Genomic DNA, 20,174 nt, shown 5'->3' on the forward strand with positions numbered 1-20,174 from the left:
CACTGCTCTCCAGCCTGGGTGACAAAGCCAGACTCCATCTCAAAAACAAAACAAAACAAAACAAAACAAAACAAAACAAAACCATATAGTCAGTGGTCCAGAGACTAAGTGAAAATTTCTGGTGGAAGGTGAAAATTGATTTGAACCTTAAGGGTTGCGTAATTTAAAATTTCAGCTTATATAATTAAAAAATTATACACAATATTTATTGAGGAAAAATTACAAAAATTACAAAAAGAGGCAATGGAAATCACTTATTTCCCCTGCTGGATGGAATTTGATAGGCAGATAAATGGTGAATCAGTTCCTAAGCATGAGCAAGGGAAGAAGCAGGAAAGTTCAAAGCATCTTTAGAATTAATGAATAGATCATGTACTGAAATACTGTGATCTTCAAGATCTTAAGGAAAAAAGCAGTGTGTAAAGCAGTGAGAACAGAACAGAAGATAATTTTTTTTTTTTTTTTTTTTTTGAGACGGAGTCTCACTCTTGTTGCCCAGGCTGGAGTGCAATGGTGCAATCTTGGCTCACCAAAACCTTCGCTTGCTGAGTTCAAGCGATTCTCCTGCCTCAGCTTCCCGTAGAATATAATTTATGTTAAGAAAAAGTACATACATAATTTTTCTTTGAAAGATACATAGGAAATTGTTTAACAATGGTTATTGAAGGAAGAAAACCTCAAGCTCAATGGGAGAGAGACTATGATCTTATGCCTTTTTAAGGTTTGAATTATTGTCTATGTTTCCATTTTTAAAAATTCAGGTATTCATATATAAAATTCACACTTCTAAAGTGTATAATTCAGTGGTTTTGAGGTTTTCATAGGATGTGCAACTAACACCACTATCTAATTGCAGGACATTTTCTTCACCCCAAAAAGAAACCACATACCCATTCCCCTTTTTCCCTGGCATCTAGCAGCCACTAATAAGCTTCTGTCTGTATGCTTTTCATGGGAGTGGAATCATATACGTTCATCCATGTCATAGTATGTATATATACTTTATTCCTCTTTATGGTTGAATAATATACCATTGTATGGATATATCACATTTTGTTTATTCATTATTTAATGAAAATTTGGATTGTTTCTTTCTTTTTTATTTATTTCTTTTTTTTTTTTAACAGGGTCTTGCTCTGTTGCCCAGGCTGGAGCACAATGGCATCATCATAGCTCACTGCAGCGTTGACCTCCTGGGCTCAAGCAACCCTCCTGCCTCAGCCTCCCGAGTAGCTGGGACTACAAGTGCCTGCCACCATGCCAGGCTAATTTTTTTTTTTGAGGCGGAGTTTTGCTTTGTCACCCAGGCTGGAGTGCAGTGGCGTGATCTCGGCTCACTGCAAGCTCTGCCTCCTGGGTTCACACCATTCTCCTGCCTTAGCCTCCCGAGTAGCTGGGACTACAGGTGCCCGCCACCACGCCTGGCTAATTTTTATATTTTTAGTAGAGATGGGGTTTGACTGTGTTAGCCAGGATGGTGTCGATCTCCCGACCTCGTGATCTGCCTGCCTTAGCCTCCCAAAGTGCTGGGATTACAGGTGTGAGCCACCGTGGCCTGGCTAATTTTTAAACATTTTTGAGGAGACAGAATCTCACTGTGTTGTCCAGGCTTGTTTTTACTTTTTAGCTATTATGAATAATGCTAATATGAAAATTCGTGTACGAGTTTTTGTGTGAACATGTGTTTTCACTTTTCTTGGATATATACCTAGCATTGAAATTGCAGGGCTATACTGTAACTCTATGTTGTAACTTCTTGAGAAACTTCCATAACTGTTTTCCACTACTGATATATGAGGGTTCTAATTTCTCTGCATCCTTATCAACTCTTGTTATTGTCTGTCCTTTTGATTACAGCTGTCCTAGTAGGTATGAGCCGTGTCTTATTGTGATTTTATTTGCATTTCCCTAATAACTAATGCTAAACAGTGTTTTTTCATGTGCTTATTGGCCATTTTCATTTTTATTTTTTGGAGAAGTATCTATTAACATTTGTGCCCATTTGAAAATTGGGTTATTTGTCTTTTTATTGTTATATTGTAAGAGTTCTTTATGTATTCTATATACTAGACCCTTATTAGTTATATTAATTGTGTCTTAGGCTGTTCAGGCTTCTCACAAAATACCACAAACTGGACAGCTTATAAACAATATCTGTTTATTTCTCATAGCTCTGGAGGCTCAGAAGTCCAAGATCAAGGTACTGGCTGATGTGGGGTTTGGTGAGGGTACTCTTTCTGATTGATAGATGGCACCTTCTAGCAGTGTCTTTCCATGGTGGAGAGCTAGCTCTCGGGTCTCTTTGATAAGAGCACTAATCTCAATCATGAGGGCTCTGCCCTCATTACCTGATTGCCTCCCAAACGTTTCACCTCCTAATACCGCTGTCACCTTGGGGTTTTTGTTGTTATTGAAACAAGGTTTTAAATTTTGATGATATCCAATTTATTTATGTTTCCTTTTTTTGTTTGTGCTTTTGGTGTCATGTCTAAGAAACCATTGCCTAATGCAAGGTTGTGAAGATGTATTACTGTTTTCTTCTAAGAGTTATATAGATTTAGCACTTACATTTAGGCCTGTGATCCACTTTGAGTTGACTATTGTATATGCTGTGAATTAGAGCTGTTATTTTTTTAAACTTTATTTTGAGATTAGGTAAGAGTTATAAAAGTAACTTACTCCACCTGAAGTTAACTTTTGTGCTTCAAAGAACATACAGTCCATTGTTCCCACTACTGCTGCTGCTGCTCTTCTAACAGTTCTAGTTTCTCAGAAATTTCTGTCCATAATCCTGCTCAGCACCCTGTACCATCTCTATATCTCGCCTTTCCTCCTGAGCTGCTGTTAGGCTGTCTGTTGCATTTGTAATTCCTATAGCTCCTCACCAGTAGTGGCTGAGCTCCCCCCTTCCCAGCCTGTATTTTTGACTCATTCAAGGTTAAAAATTCTCCAGCAGCTTCTTTAATGTAGCCCACAATCCCCTACATAGTCTTCTCTCTCCTTACTTCTTCAGGCTCACCTTGCCCCACTTCATCAGTGAGCAACAATGGACCATTGATGTGGAAGGTACACCCTCATGTTATGGAAGCAGAAACTGAGGCATAGACTGGCTAATGATTTCCCACAAGGACACATCTAATTAGGACCAAAACATGGTTTTGGTACCAGTACTGTACTTTGCATCCTTCCCCACTGCCTCTTAAGAGTTTGAAGATGCAGAGCTGTATCATTTATTTTTGCCCAAAGTCAAGGTGAGTAAATGTGAACTTTAAAGAAGATTTGGGCTTTAAAGAAAAAATTGAAGTGAAGAAGAGATGATAGGAAGAAGCTGAAGATTTGGCTTAGGATGGTGGAATAAGAAGTAACAACAACAATGAAAAAGAAGGCAAAATGCTGATATTTTGTCTGTTGCCTTCTGTGAGGGCAGGTGGGAATATCTAGTTAACTGTGTTTCCTAAAAGCTAGAAAGATAAAAGAATAGGATCTGTGCATATGGTAACCATACCAGTGCATCCTATTTTCAAATATTTGTCTTGTCTTCCCACAAACCATCTGTATTAGTCTGCTGTGGCTACTATAACAAAATACCAAAAGACTGAGTATCTTTTTGTTTCGTTTTGTTTTTGTTTTGAGACAGGGTCTCACTCTCTTGTCCAGGGTGGAGTGCGGTGGCACCATCTGGGCTCACTGCAACCTCCACCTTCTGGATTCAAGCCATACTTGTGCCTCAGCTTCCTGAGTAGCTGTGATTACAGGTGTGTGCCACCATGCCCAGCTAATTTTTGGAATTTTAGTAGAGACAGGGTTTTGCCATGTTGAACAGACTGGTCACTCCTGGCCTCAAGTAATGTACCTGCCTTGGTCTCCCAAAGTGCTGGGATTACTGGCAAAAGCCACCGCACCTGGCTTGCATGTCTTAAATAACAGAAATCTATTTCTCTTGGTTCTGGAGGCTGGGGAAAGTTTAAAATCAAGTTGCTTACCAATTTTGTTCCTGGTGAGGGTCCTCTTCCTGGCTTGCAGATGGCTGTGTTCTTGCTATGTCCTCACATGGTAGAGAGAGAGAGAGATCTCTTGTGTTTCCTCTTATAAGGGCATGAATGCCATCATGTGAGCTCTACACTCATGAGCTAATTACCTCCCAAAGGCCCTGTCTCTAAATATGATTGGAGGTTAGAGCTTTACCGTGAATTTTTGGGGGATTCAGTCCATAGCACCATCTAACTGGACTAGGTATCTCTGGATTTGAGCCCCAACTGTATTTCTTATCTCCCCAATTGCCTGGAAAAAAAATCTCATCTTAAACTATTTTCGTTCTCTTTGTAGAAACCAACCACCATTTTATGCCCCCTCTGAGGGCAGTTCAGTGTGTGAGGTACTCTTTATGGGTCTTGAAGAACATGTTTCTCAGAAGAAAATAGTAGCTGTTTATCAAGGCATTTATGTGCTGGGAGAATCTCCTATTGATTTCTGATAAGCTGTAGAGATATCTTTGTTAAAATTTAAACATCTATATTCTATAAATCTATATTTATCCTGGAAAAAGTATCAGGAGAAATTATCCAATGAATGCCAAAAGAATTTGGTATTCAGTCTAAGTGGATTATAGCAGAAAGTTCTTTTTTTAAAAAAAAGAGTCATTTCCTTTAGGAATGGCTAAATGAGATGTATTGGACTGGTTTAATGAGATATTGTGATGAGTTAGTGATTTTGACAAAAATGGCTGAGTAGTTCAGCATTTAGATGGTTGGATATTAAAGATGATATAACAGCTTACAAAGAATGGGATATAATTAACCCTTACCAAGTGCTTCTATTTAGGAACTGAGAAGGATTATATTAATCCCAGCTGATAGGGGAAAGAGTCAAACTTCCCATAAATGCAGTCTGATACAAAGCCAGGAAGAACGTTGAGATCTAATGAATTAAGATATAGTAGTGCTTTCTGCCATCAAGGAAAAAAAAGTAACCATGATTCTTTCTGTTAAAAGTGACAGGAAGGCTGGACATAGTGGCCTGTAATCCCAGCAATTTGGGAGGTGGGAGGCAAGAGGATCGTTTGAGGCCAGGAGTTTGAGACCAACCATGGCAAGACTCAATATCTACAGAAATTTAAAAATTTAAAATTTTAAAATTTTAAAATTAGCCAGGTGTGGTGGTGCAAGTCTGTAGTCCCAGCTACTGAGGAGGCTAAGGTAGGAGAATCGCTTGAGCCCAGGAAGTCAAGGCTGGGGTGAGCCACAGTTGTGCCACTGCACTCTAGCCTTGGTGACAGAACGAGACTCTGGAGACTCTCAAAAAAAAAAAAAAAAAAAAAAAGGACAACAAAGTTAACCCAAACTGGCATAAGAACACAAAGTTTATTGATTCATGTTATTGCAAAGTTCACAGGTAAGCCTGACTCAAGGCACAATTGAATTTATAGTTGAAATAATGTAAGGATTTGGTTTCTGTCCATCTTCCTGCTGTCTTTCACTGTAGAGAATTGATTAAAATGATAGGACATAGGAATAGCAGGTGGAATTTATTAGAAGGTACCATTAGAGCCTTACATATCAATGGGAAATAGTTTTTTGTTTGTTTGGAGCAAATAGTGTTGGGAAAGTTGACGATTTAAAAAATAACAGTTTAAGGCTGGGCACGGTGGCTCATGCCTGTAATTCTAACACTTTGGGAGGCCAAGGCGGGTGGATCACTTGAGGTCAGGCATTCAAGACCAGCCTAGCCAACATGGTGAAACCCTGTCTCTACTAAAAATACAAAAATTAACTGGGCATGGTGGTGCACACCTGTAATCCCAGCTACTTGCGTGGCTGAGGCACAAGAATCGCTTGAACCTGGGAGGTGGAGGTTGCAGTGAGCTGAGATCACACCATTGCCTGGGTGACAGAGCGAGACTCTGTCTCAAAAAAATAAAAAATAAATAAAAATAAAAAATAGCAGTTTGAGCTATAACTCAGAATTAAAGAAAAAGCCCATAAAATGTTAGAAGAAAATCTACAAAAACTTAATTCATTGTTTTTTAAGTTTCAGTAATTCCTTGTCATATTATTTGTACTATTAATATTTTTCTTTAACTGGATTCTTCACATCCCTCTGCCCCTTTTTTTTACTTAGCTATATCTTAAGCATTTGTATCCATGGTATATTGATTTTGAGTGTTGTTTTTTTTCCTAACACACATTAAATTAAGTACAGTACATATAACTATTCAAATTTTAGAAGGGCTGTGCACCATATAACATCTCCACTGGCATGTGTGCCATGCTTTTGGAAACAAGGATTTAACTGTTAAAAGATTAGAGAAGGACTTTTTCTAAGACATCTTGTAACAGCAAGAGAAGGCCTTTTTTTTTTTTTTTTTTTTTTTTTTTTAAATAATCTTATTCTTTTGCCAGGCTGAAGGGCAGTGGTGTGATTTCAGCTCACTGCAACCTCCGCCTCCCAGGTTCAAGCCATTCTTGTGCCTCAGCCTCCTGAGTAGCTGGGATTACAAGCGCCCGCCACCACTCCCAGCTAAGTTTTTTGTATTTTTAGTAGAGACATGGTTTCACCATGTTAGCTGGGCTGATCTCGAACTCCTGGCCTCAAGTGATCTGCCCACCCTTGCCTCCCAAAGTGTTAGGATTACAGGTGTGAGCCATGGCACCTGGCCAAGAAGGACTTTTTTTTTTTTTTTGAGAGAGAGGGTCTCACCCTGTCACCCAGGCTGGAGTGGAGTGGCATGATCTTGGCTCGCTGCAGCCTCTTTGTGCTGCGGGGGGGGCCTGACTCTCCTAAGACAGCCATTAGTACCACCAGGTGGCCTTTAAGGCACCTCCGGTATCATGTTTGAAAATCACTGGCCTTTAATAATTGGTGGCATGAGAGAGGCATTACTACCAATGCACACAAGATGCCTTCTGTGACTAACGTATAGTGCCAGTTGACTAGTCAAGCATTGAGTGTTTAATTTTTGTCACTTTGATAAATGTAATGTTCATCTCCTAAGGAGGTCAGGTTGATTATAACATAGAGCTTGGTTGGCTTGTAGAGTGTGTGCCCTTGGGTGTGTTGTTTACTAGTGTTTGTTCTGGTGGTAGCTGATCTGACCTAGCCCTGCTTCCTTGCAGGGGCTATGGGGCAGGAGTTTCATCAGAAGGTGGCTGTGGTCACTGCAGGCACTGAAATAACCTAAGCAAATGCATAATGATCCTTTAAAGGGACCAGAGAGAATTAGGATAGCCTTTATTGTGGAGATGGTCCTTGAGGTTTCTTAAACTGCAGATAATTATTTTTCCTTTTCATTTTTCTTTTACTAGTAACTAAGTAGTTAGGATGTGTATTACTTGTTGGAGTCAGTTGAAAAATATTATTTATTGAAGTAGACGCCAGCTGAAGATTATGTTCTCTTTAGATTATAGGCTACCAAAGAAAAGACTCAGTAAGCTTTGAGTTATTAGTCAATTGGTAAATGGTTCTTGATAACTTAATGATTTTACCAATCTTTTGGAGATAACTTTAAACCAAAAACTTTTTTTACCTAATGTAAATATTACTCAATGCTCCCAGCTTTCCTCGTTGTTTCATTATTAAAGTTTGTGAACTGTTTCTTTTTGTTTTGCTTTTTGTCTTTTAACTTTTATTTTAGGTTTCTGGGTACATGTAAAAGTTTGTTACATACATAAAGTCATGTCCCAGGGGTTTGTTGTGCAGATTATTTTATCACCCAGGTGTTAAGCCCAGTACCCAATAGTTATCTTTTCTGTTCCTCTCCCTCCTCCCACCCTCCACCCTCAAGTAGACCCCAGTGTCTGTTGTTTCCTTCTTGTGTTCATAATGTCTCATTATTTAGCTCCTCCCACTTATAAGAGACAATATGCCGTATTTGGTTTTCTGTTCCTGCATTAGTTAGCTGAGGATAATAGCCTCCAGCTTCATCCATGTTCCCATAAAAGACATGATCCCATTCTTTTCTTATGGCTGCATAGTATTTCGTGGTATATATGTACCACATTTTCTTTATCCAGTCTGTCATTGATGGGCATTTAGTTTGATGTAATGTCTTTGCTATTGTGAATAGTGCTGCAGAACTATTTATTTATTTATTTTATCTTATTTATTTATTTTTTGAGATAGAGTCTTGCTCTGTAGCCTAGGCTGGAGTGCAGTGGCACGATCTTGGGCCCACTTCTACCTCCACCTCCCAGGTCTTGGTTCAAGCAATTCTCCTGCTTCAGCCTCCTGAGTAGCTGGGATTACAGGCATGCACCACCATGTCCAGCTAATTATTGTATTTTTAGTAGAGATGGGGTTTTACCATGTTGGCCAGGCTGTTCTTGAACTCCTGACCTCATGATCCACCCGCCTCAGCCTCCCGATTTCTTTTTTTTTTTTTTTTGAGACGGGGTCTTGCTCTGTCACCCAGGCTGGAGTGCAGTGGCGCGATCTTGGCTCACTGCAACCTCCACCTCCCAGGTTCACGCCATTCTCCTGCCTCAGCTTCCCCAGCAGCTGGGACTACAGGTGCACGCCACCAAACCCAGCTAATTTTTTTGTATTTTTAGTAGAGATGGAGTTTCACTGTGTTAGCCAGGATGGTCTCAATCTCCTGCCCTCGTGATCTGCCCACCTCAGCCTCCAAAAGTGCTGGGATTACAGGTGTGAGCCACTGTGCCCGGCCGGCTTCCCAGTATTTAAAAAAAAATATTCTTGACTGGGCACGGTGGCTCACGCCTGAAATCCCAGCACTTTGGGAGGCCAAGGCAGGTGGATCACCTGAGGTCAGGAGTTCGAGACCACCCTGACCAACATGGTGAAATCCCCGTCTCTACTAAAAACACAAAATTGGCCGGGTGTGGTGGCACATGCCTATAATTGCAGCTCCTCAGGAGGCTGAGGCAGGAGATTTGCTTGAACCTGGGAGGGGAAGAATCACTTGAACCTGGGAGGTGGAGGTTACAGTAAGCCAAGATCGCACCATTGCACTCAAACCTGGGCAACAAGAGTGAAACTCCTTCTCAAAAACAAACAAACAAAAAACACAAAAAAATTCTTCATTATTGTGGATATATAATAGTTGCACATATACATGGGGTACATGTGATATTTTGATGCAGACGTGCAATGTATAATGATCAAATAGAGTTATTGGGATATCCATCACTTCAAGCATTTATCATTTCTTTGTGATAGAACATTCCAGATCTACCCTTTAGTGATTTTGAAATATACAATAAATTATTTTTAACTATGGTTGTCCTATTGTGCTACCAAACACTAGATCTTATTCCTTCTATCTAACTGTATTTTTGTAGCCCTTAACCATTCTTTCTTTATTCCCCCCTCTCAAACCCTTACTACTCTTCCCAGCCTCTGGTAACTTACCATCATTATTCTATTTTCTATCTCTGTGAGTTCCTCTTTTTAGCCCTTACATATGAGTGAGAACATGTGATATTTGTCTTTCTGTGCTTGGCTTATTTCACTTAATATAATGTTCTCCAGTTCTACCCATGCTGTTGCAAATGACAGGATTTCATTATTATTTTTTTCTTTTTCTTTTTCTTTTTCTTTCTTTTTTTTTTTTGAGACAGAATGTCATTCTGTCGCCCAGGCTGGAGTGCAGTGGCGTAATCTCAGCTCACTGCAATCTCCATCTCCTGGGTTCAAGTGATTCTCATGTCTCAGGCTCCCGAGTAGCTGGGATTACAAGCATGAGCCACCATACCCAGCTAATTTTTGTATTTTAGTAGAGATGGGGTTTCATCATGTTGACCAGGCTGGTATTGAACTCTGCACATCTCGGCCTCCCAAAGTGCTGGGATTACAGGTATGAGCCAATATGCCTGGCCTGGATTTCATTTTTTTAATGGCTGAATAATATCCCATTATGTATAGGTACTGCATTTTCTTTATCCATGCATCTGTGAACTATTTCTGAAAGTGATTTGACCATAACCAACTACTGTTTTAGACTAATGTTATATATATATTTTTTTGTTTGTTTATTTGTTTGTTTTGAGACGGGGTCTTGCTCTGTCACCCAGGCTGGAGTGCAGTGGCGTGATCTCGGCTTACTACGATCTCCATCTCCCAGGTTCAAGTGATCCTCCCGCCTCACCCTCCCGAGTAGTTGGGACTACAGGTGCATGCCACCACACCTGGCTAATTTTTGTATTTTTAGTAGAGACGGGGTTTCGGCATGTTGGCCAGGTTGGTCTTAAACACCTGACCTCAAGTGATCCGCCTGCCTTGGGCTCCCAAAGTGCTGGGATTACCAGCGTGAGCCACCGTGCCTGGCCTATAATATGTTTATAACTAATGTTTATAATCTGTTTAACAAAATTTAACTCTTTTCTTCCAGGTAATTTATCCTCAGCATTCCAAACTTACTGACAGAGAAGTAAGTAAAAATACTGCGCTGTATAGTTTACTGTTATATTTCTGTTTGTTTTTATTGATTATGTATGTGTCAGCATACATCACTTTTGTTTTCTTTTTCAGAAAACCAATATTTGCTATTTGTCTTTTCCAGATTCAAATTCAGGTAACTATTTTTCATACAGTGTTTCTGTTTAATTTTATACTAAGAATACTGGTTATACTGTTAATGTATGAAAATTGATTGAAATAGCATATTAGATTGCAGACAGATCAATGATTTTTATTCCTATTTTAGTGATGCCTAGTCATGTCATTGTTGATTTTAGTAGCTTCAACTCTTCAAATAACTGTTATGGTGTGATGGGGTAAACCATCAAGGAACAATAAATTCTTAAAATAGCGAAGAGGTTGAAAATCAGCAACATTGGTATATTTGGGATTCATGGAGTATGTATTAAATAGTTTATATAGTATGTAGTTTACTTTCAGTTCAGAATCTGGGAGCTTACCAGGAACTCTGTAAAAGCAGTGAACCTAAAAAAAGCCAGGATAAATTTGGTTAGGAAGCAAGGACATAAGTTACATGCAGTGGTTTATATGAGTTAATATAGGTAAAGCCTTGGCATAGTGCTTGGTGTATAGAAAAATACATAAGAGGGTCTGTTTATTGTTGAGCTTGGTTTTGTTGGTCTCTTTGAAGCTCTTCCTTTTGTGTGGTCCTAATCGTTGACATCCTTCAGGTTACCTCTTGTGTTTCACTTTCAAACTAGCTTTTCTTGGCTTATAGTGACCAAAACATTCAGCTTCTCAGGCCACACACAGTTATAACCCTATAAAGCAGAGACAGTCTAGTTTTCTTTCCTTTTGTGGTTACTTTTTTTTTTTTTTTGAGATGGAGTCTCGCTCTGTCACCCAGGCTGGAGTGCAGTGATGCGATCTCAGCTCACTGCAAGCTCCGCCTCCTGGGTTCACACCATTCTCTCACCTCAGTCTCCGGAGTAGCTGGGACCACAGGCGCCTGCCACCATGCCCGGCTAATTTTTTGTTTTTGTGTTTTTAGTAGAGACGGGGTTTCACCATGTTAGCCAGGATGGTCTTAAATCCTGACCTCGTGATCTGCCCACCTCTGCCTCCCAAAGTGCTGGGATTACAGGCGTGAGCCACCACACCCGGCCGGTTACTTCTAATATTGTGTTAGTTCATTTAATCTGATTTGAGAGATTTGACAGTTAAAAAAAATTTTTTTTAGCATTTTCTCCTTTCTGTATAAATGCTTGCAGAATTTTGTTCCTATACATTTGGAACTCAGCTTTGGTGAACTATATGAAAGAAAAGTGATATCTTGGTAAATTAGATACTGCTTTTTAGAGATCCCAGTAAGGCGTTTTTTCTGACCTGGAATTATTTTAGTGTTTTTGGCCCATTTATGAAATAATGATGCAGAGGTCTTGTAGGAATGTATCTTCATTTCAGTTAACATTTTTCTTATAAAATCTATACATACACTCCTTATATACTGTGATGGGTTAGGTTTCCAGGACTCAGAGTAAGCTGAGTTGTATGGATTGCGGAATGAACTGACTTTCTGCATGGAATCCCAGTGAATTATGCTGGATGCTCTTCTCTTTCAGATCATAGCTGGTTGTCATGGCTCCTCTCTCTTTTTCACTTCTCTATATGAGCATGAAGGGGATCAGAATATACCACCCCCAAATATACCACTTTGGCTTAAGAATTATTTTGAGTTGAAGGCAATTGAGAAACAGCAGATGCAAAAAGAGCCCTTTACCCTCCCCCTATATGCCTAAAAGCAGGACATACATTTCCTTTTGTGAAGGTGTCACCCCTCCCCTTTCCCATACCAGGAAGAGGAGAAGGATTCTGAATCACCAGAGAAAACTCTTATCACTGGAGATGGTACCAGCTTAATTCTGCATAAATAAGCCTTGCTAAAATAACCCTTATCTTTCATTAGTTTTACCCATATGTTTACTTTCCCACAGTTTACCACCCCTAGAAGTCCAAATCCTTTTTCCTTTGTCTGCATTTTAGTTTCTTTTGTTAAAATGGTATCTAAGCTGCCAAGTTTAACTGCCTCTTTGGGTTTTTACTTTTTTTCTCTGAAGCCTTTGTATGCATTCGAACTAAATCTTTTCTCGTTAATCTGTTGTCTGTTTGTTTCACAGGCCCCAGTTAGTGAACCTAAGATGGTAGAGGAAAAGTCCCCCGCACGCATACATCAAGGCTAAGAAGTTAATTCTGTGGTGTTTAGATAGCCTATATCTAGTTTTATAGCCTCTGCATGTGTCATTATCAAAAAAATTTTTAAGTACTTTTGGCTTATGAATGACCTATAGATTTTTTTTTTTCTTTTTTCTTTTTTTTTTTTGAGATGGAGTCTCGCTCTGTCACCCAGGCTGGAGTGCAGTGGCACGATCGCAGCTCACTGCAACCTCCGCCTCCCAGTTCAAGTGATTCTCCTGCCTCAGCCTCCCAAGTAGCTGGGACTATCCTTGCCTGCCACCATGCCTGGCTAATTTTTGTATGTTTAGTAGAGATGAGGTTTCACCGTGTTGGCCAGGCTGGTCATGAACTCCCAACCTCAAGTGATCCGCCTGCCTCAGGCTCCCAAAGTGCTGGGATTATAGGCGTGAACCACCGCACCTGGCTGATTTTTTTTTTCTTTTCTTTTTTTTTTTGAAATGGAGTCTCGCTCTGTTGCCCAGGCTGGAGTGCAGTGGCGTGATCTCCACTCACTGCAAGCTCCACCTCCCCGGTTCACACCATTCTCCTGCCTCAGCCTCCTGAGTAGCTGGGACTACAGGTGCCCACCACCATGCCCGGCTAATTTTTTGCATTTTTAGTAGAGATGGGGTTTCACTGTGTTAGCCAGGATGGTCTTGATCTCCTGACCTTGTGATCCGCTCACCTCCGCCTCCCAAAGTGCTGAGATTAGAGGTGTGAGCTACCACGCCCGACTGATTTTTTTTCTCATAGATATTATTTAATGCTTTTTTTATGTGCTGCACATCAAATGAAGTGTGGTTCCTGTGACTTGAAGTATGGTTGGTACAAGGAAAATCTACAAAAGACCTGAAAGCAGGCACTTTGCTGTCTTAACAGATCATCATTATCCTAGGTAGCAGGAAACTATATGTTTTGTAAATATTTGAAATTCCTATTTTCAGTTGTAGTTATCCATACAGTTTGATTTTTTTATGTGTTTATTAAATGAAAATTGGAGGCCGGGTGCAGTGGCTCACACCTGTAATCTCAGGACTTTGGGAGGCTGAGGCGGACAGATAACTTGAGGTCAGGAGTTTGAGACCAGCCTGGCCAACATGGTGAAACCCCATCTCTACTGAATATACAAAATTGGCTGGGCATGGTGGTGTGTGCCTGTAGTCCCAGCTACTCAGGAGGCTGAGGCAGGAGAATTTCTTGAATCAGGGATGCTGAGGTTGCAGTGAGCCGAGATTGTGCCACTGCACTCCAGGCTGGGCGACAGAGTGAGACTCCATCTCAAGAAAAAAAAGGATTACTGTACCAACTTTGAAATGGATTTATTATTTCCCAGGATAGCCTTTAATTGCTGTAGAAGAAAATCCAGACACAGTAGAGCAGTCTTTAGGAAAGAGACATAAATCAAGCCTTTATTTCTATTGTATATACACTTAAAACAGCATGTTAGACTGGATGAAAAAATGACACAGATAAAAATGCTTTTGAGATTGGAATGGTTTGCCCTTGCCCACCCCTCCGCCACCTTAGATTCTCCTGACTTTAAAAAAGCTTTGTTTGGTTGGCTTTTTAGGTTTCAGTTTTTTGTTCCATTTGAATGGCTTTTATCTTTAGGAGCCTAAGTTTAAAGAGGGCCTTCCCTCTGACAAATATTTGTCCAGTGTTGTTTTCCTTATCATTTACCATTAACATCATCTGGATGTAGGTGTTCCTGAGGCTTAAGCTGTGATGAGTGCCCAAGGACAGTAGTCACTGTATTTTAAACATGTCCAGAGAAAAAAACTCAGTATTAGTAGAGAGAGTTTGAAGCAATGATGAATCTGAGAGAAACATTAATCCTTCTTGTTCTGGATGGACTTGACATGCAGACAATATTCATCTCAACACATTTCTTCTTTGTAGACAGCAGGGACATCATCATGTGCTTTACACTTCCCATTTGCTAAAGCAGCACTTCTCATACCGTGTTGAAGGGCCAGTTGGGGTTTTTAATATTTCCAGTCAGTTACGGACCAATATTTTTGGAAAACAATTTAATTGAATTATTAGAAAAATAAAATGAAATGAGGAAAAAAAGAAATGTAAAATAAAAGTCTAATTTTTTTTTTTTTTTTTTGAGATAGGGTCTTGCTCTGTTGCCCAGGCTGGAGGTAGTGGTATGATCTTGGCTCACTGCAACCTCTGCCTACTGTGTTCAAGCAATTCTCCTGCCTCAGCCTCCTGAGTAGCTGGGATTACAGGTGCCTGCCACCGCATCTGGCTAATTTTTATATTTTTAGTAGAGATGGGGTTTCACCGTGTTGGCCAGGCTGGTCTCAAACTCCTGACCTCAGGTGATCCACCCGCCTTGGCCTCCTGAAGTGCTGATATTACAGGCATGAGCCACTGTGCCAGGTCTAAAAGTCCAAATTTATTACAGTAATATCAAGTTGCTATGAAAGTTTCTAAATGTATATTCTCAACTTGCGTATTTATTTGGTTATGGAACAGTAACAAGAGTTTATGGACTGGCATCAGTCTATGGAATAAATTGTGAGAAGCTCTAATCTAAAATACTGTTTGTCAGCAACCCAGCTTAACCACCCTAATCACAGAGAGTGACTATATAAGCTGAGGGTCAAGGGAGGGGGCTGGCTCTTGAAGCTTCACGTTTTGTCTTAGTCTTAGACATTTTGATCCACTCTGTAGCTATGTTTGTACAGATATAAAAATAACATTTTAAGGCCGGGTGTGGTGGCTCTCGCCTGTAATCCCAGCACTTTGGGAGGCTGAAGTGGGAGGATCACTTGAGCCCAGGAGTTCAAGACCAGCGTGGGCAACATAGTAAGACCCCATCTCTAGTGAAATTTTTTTTAAAAAGGCCGGGCACGGTGGCTCACGCCTGTAATCCCAGCACTTTGGGAGGCAGATCACCTGAGATCAGGAGTTCGAGACCAACCTGGCCAACATGGTGAAATCCCATCTCTACTAAAAATACAAAAAATTGGCCAGGCGTGGTGGCACGCACCTGTAATCCCAGCTACTCAGGAGGCAGAGGCAGGAGAATCTCTTGAACCCGAGTGGTGAAGGTTGCAGTGAGCCTAGATCCCGCCACTGCACTCCAGCCTGGGCAACAGAGCGAGACTCTGTCTCAAAAAAATAAAATTATGTAAGTTAATTCTTATAACTACGTTTGTAAAAGAAAAAGTCAATTTCCATTAAAATTTTTCTATTTTTGAGTGAATCATCAGAAAGCTATGGTGCTCACAGCATAACTTTTATATCTTTTTGGATCTTGTAGATCTTTAGTTTTCTTAGTGATCATATTGGGTAAGATGCTTGGAATTCAGTACAGTCATAGGTCAAGTTGGGGAATTTTATTTTAGTATCTTTGAATGTTACTGCTGGAAGTGACGTTAGAGATTATCTAATAGTACTCCTTGATTTTGTTGACAAGGAAATTGAGGTGAATCTTTCCTCCAAATGTAACCACTGTCCTTTCTTACAACAATACTTTTCTTTTTTTTATACTTTTATCATCCAGCCATGCATCCCTAAGCACGACAGTTTAGTTTTGCCTGCTTTCAAAACATTTTATAAAAGTGGATTTGAACAATATGTGTTATTTTGTGTTTGGCATCTTTTGCTCATTATTATGTTTGTGAGTCAACATTATATGCAGATATATTCCAAAAATGTTTAATTACATGAGGGATATGGAATAGGAAAAATAGTAAAGAGACTTAGGAGTTAAGATGCATGTTTTACTTCTGGCTTTGCCTCTAACCAGCAAGGATGGCTTTGAGCAAGTCACTTGAACTCTTAGGATTTCCTTTTTTTCCTCCAAAACATGACAGAATGGGTTAAAATGATAGGATTTTTTTCAGCTCTAAAATTGATGAAACTAGATAAATGTTATACTAAGCTATCCTTAATTTATTTCATTTTTATTTTCATTAGGTTGTCTTGGAGATACCCAGTTTTGTTTTAGATTTCGACAGTCTTCTGGGAGGAGGGTGTCGCTGCATTGTCTCCTGGATCAATTTGACAAAGATTTACCAGTTTACTTAAAGGTTGGAAAAGTAGTCATAGAAAAATGTCCATGTGAGAGGAAACTTTAGAACTCATTTATTCGGTTACCTCTACACTATTCAGAAATATTTTGCTTTTGTTTTGCTACTATATTATATAGCTGAATTTCCTAAGTGAGTCTTATTCATAAGGATTCAGCATCTGAATGAAAGAGACTTTATACAGTTACTATGTTTGAAACATAATGTCACTGTGATTTATAAAAATGGATTAGAATGTTGAGGTAATTTTCTTTCATTTGTTAATAAATTCTTGAATTAGATGTGGGAGTGGAGTTGTACTGTACAGTAAATATCATCTAGAGTTGAGGTAGTCATACATGATAACATAGTTGTCTCTTTTTGATTTTTGAATGAGCCTTGTTTTAGTTATTATTTATTTAAAACATTTTAATAATTCAGATGACCTTACAGCCTAGATTTTTTTTTAAGTACATGAGGAACATTTTCATCTGGATGCCCTGTCAGCACATCCAGTGTGACTTTGACGTAATTTGCCTGATAACAGTTTTTACAGTTTACCTCCCTGGTTCCACTAATGGCAGAGATACTACCTGTGAAATGTCTCTTAGAGCCATCTCCTCCTTGTTGTCACTACTAATATATTCTTCCAACCAATGATAATAATAGCTGTTATTTGTTAGGGCTTTTTATGGTCTAGATACTGTATTAGTAAGCATATATCATCTAATTAATCCTCCCTACAGTGCTCCAAGAGAGATCCTTTTGTAGATGAGGGAATTGAGGGCTATTGAGGATAAGAAACTTACCCAAGGTCATCCCACCTCTTGTGTTATTCCAGCACAATGTATCTTATACAGTGTTGCAGCTAAAGTGTGCATATATGTTATATAAGTAAAATCTAAAATGACTACAAATTGTTTAACGAGTAAAGAGGTATAGTACTACTTCCTTGTCCTCACTTTTTGGACCTTGCAAAATAAGAACTTTATCATCAAAATTTCACCCTCATCTCCTTTCTATGTGTGCCATATATGTGCCATATTTTAGTCAAACTGAACTATGTGCTTTTTCCTGAGATAGCATGCATTTTTCTGTCTTTTGTGTTTTTACTGAAACTGCTAGCCCTTTCAACTTGGAATGCCTTTGTCTTTGTTTAAGTCATATCCATCCTTCAATTCCCAATTCAAAAACAGCTGCCTCCATGAAATCTTTACTTTTTCCCCTTGGCTTTCCTGTAACACTTTGTGTTTTTTCATGGTACCCATCCTCCTATTATAATAATATTCATTTTTCTACTTTTTTTTTTGAGACGGAGTCTCGCTCTGTCACCAGGCTGGAGTACAGTGGCATGATCTTGGCTCACTGCAACCTCTGCCTCCTGGGTTCAAGCGATTCTCCTGCCTCAGCCTCCTGAGTAGCTGGGATTACAGGCACGTGCCACCACACCCAGCTAATTTTTGTATTTTTAGTAGAGACAAGGATTCACCATGTTGGCCAGGATGGTCTTGATCTCCTGACCTCATGATCCGCCCACCTCGGCCTCCCAAACTGCTGGGATTACAGGCGTGAGCCACTGCACCTAGCCTCATTTTTCTACTTTTCTTATCCCTCCTAAATCATGGTATCCTTGAGGAAGAACTGTGTCTTATGCATCTTTTTATCTTCTCTAACACATTACCCTGTTCAAAGTAGGTGGTCAATATATATTTGTTAAAGGAATAATAATCAAATAAGGAACTGAGCCAAAGTTTACTCCATTAAGATGTAAATGCTTCTTAAATTTTTTGGAATGCAATTACCTTTCAGATTGTATGTTGATAAACATTGTTATGCTTCATTATTATTGGGTTAACATGTAACTGACTATATAAGATTTACATTGTCATTTAACTCCTTTTATTTTCTCTCTTGAAATTGTATGTTAGGATACCTCATTTTGTTTTAAGATTGATCCCTTATCCTTGACAATCTCAAAATTGTAGGTAAAATTTTGTAGAAACTAAATAAAACATTGGGGAAAACAGAATTTGATTTTTTTTTAACTTCAGTCACCTAGTATAGATACGAATAAAGAATGTAAGCTGAGTAAGTTATAGGGGGAAAATTTGACTTTAGTACTTAGATTGTAATTAGTACTTTGCCATCTTTGGGCAAGTTAGGAGGGTTTTTTTTGTTTCAATTTTAAGTTTTTACACATATCATATGGACCATGTCAAGAGTTAGAAGGTTCTGATCTGGCTGTTGCTGTCATGATTTTTGTTTGTTGCTGGAAAAGCGTAACTAGCTCTTCGTGTATATCTCATGTCTTGATTTGGGTTTATAAAGGAGCCTGATGTTAATATTAAAAGATATAGATATGGATATAGATATAGATATATATATGTACCCTCCGACACACACTTACTTGTCACTTTCTTTATAGAAGGATCCTGCTTATTTTTATGGATATGTGTATTTCCGACAAGTTCGAGATAAAACTCTAAAAAGAGGCTACTTTCAGAAGGTAATTGTCATACATACTAATAAAAAAAGTATTTTTTATTTTGTGATTAGAAAAATAGAAAGTGTTAGATTTAAGAGTCTTTAAAGTCTTTGGTATTTTATCTTTAAACGTGCTATATATATATATATATATATATATATATTTTTTTTTTTTTTTTTTTTTTTTTTTTTTAGGCGGAGTCTCGCTCTGTCGCCCAGGCTGGAGTGCAGAGGCACGATCTCGGCTCACTGCAACCTCTGCCTCCTGGGTTCAAGCAATTCTGTGCCTCAGTCTCCCGAGTAGCTGGGATTACAGGTGCCCGCCCCACGCCTGGCTAATTTTTTGTATTTTTAGTAGAGACGGAGTTTCACCATCTTGGCCAGGCTGGTCTTGAACTCTTGACCTTGTGATCCACATGCCTCAGCCTTCCAGAGTTCTGGGATTACAGGTGTGAGCTACTGCACCCGGCCTATATATATGTATATATATTTTTTTTTTTTTAGGTGGAGTTTTGCTCTTGTCGCCCAGGCTGGAGTTCAGTGGTGCGATCTCGGCTCACTGCAACTTCTGCCTCCCAGGTTCAAGTAGCTGGGAGTACAGGTACTGTATTCCCGAGTAGCTGGGAGTACAGGTACTGTATTCCCGAGTAGCTGGGATTACAGGCACCTCCCAAGCAGCTGGCATTACAGGTGTGCGCCACCATGCCCAGCTAATATTTGTATTTTTAGTAGAGACGGAGTCTCATCATGTTGGCCAGGCTGGTCTCGAGCTCCTGACTTCAGGTGATCCACCCACCTCGACTTCTCAAAGTGCTGGGATTACAGGCATGAGCCACCGTGCCTGGCCTTGGGTTTATATTTTATCTTTCTTTAAAATTATTATTATATTATAGACACCTGTCTCTATATGTTTAACCTCTGTTGAATTTTTGCTGACAGTAAGTTACAGTTACTGCACAGGATTCTGTCAAAAGCAGAGGAGTCCACTTAAGTTTTACATTTTAGAATAAGGGAAGGAATAAACAGATTGTAATATTGTTGCAACTAATAAAC

At 39.4% G+C, this 20,174-nt stretch overlaps 1 protein-coding gene across 4 annotated transcripts in view; it reads left to right on the plus strand.

Moving 5' to 3' along the window:
* Positions 1 to 20,174, plus strand: part of DENND6A (DENN domain containing 6A) — a 68,774-nt gene that overhangs the window by 11,240 nt on the left and 37,360 nt on the right. For 3 of the 4 annotated variants that reach the window (XM_054479672.2, XM_063661045.1, XM_054479673.2), the window contains exons 2-5: positions 10,346 to 10,384; positions 10,486 to 10,528; positions 16,546 to 16,658; positions 19,063 to 19,143. In XM_054479672.2, coding sequence (XP_054335647.1) covers positions 10,346 to 10,384; positions 10,486 to 10,528; positions 16,546 to 16,658; positions 19,063 to 19,143 — 276 coding nt within the window. The remainder of the gene's footprint in view (positions 1 to 10,345; positions 10,385 to 10,485; positions 10,529 to 16,545; positions 16,659 to 19,062; positions 19,144 to 20,174) is intronic. The other variant, XM_063661046.1, reaches the window with a different exon arrangement.

This window comes from Pongo pygmaeus, chromosome 2 (assembly GCF_028885625.2).
Source record: "Pongo pygmaeus isolate AG05252 chromosome 2, NHGRI_mPonPyg2-v2.0_pri, whole genome shotgun sequence".
NCBI classification, from domain to species: Eukaryota; Metazoa; Chordata; class Mammalia; order Primates; family Hominidae; genus Pongo; species Pongo pygmaeus.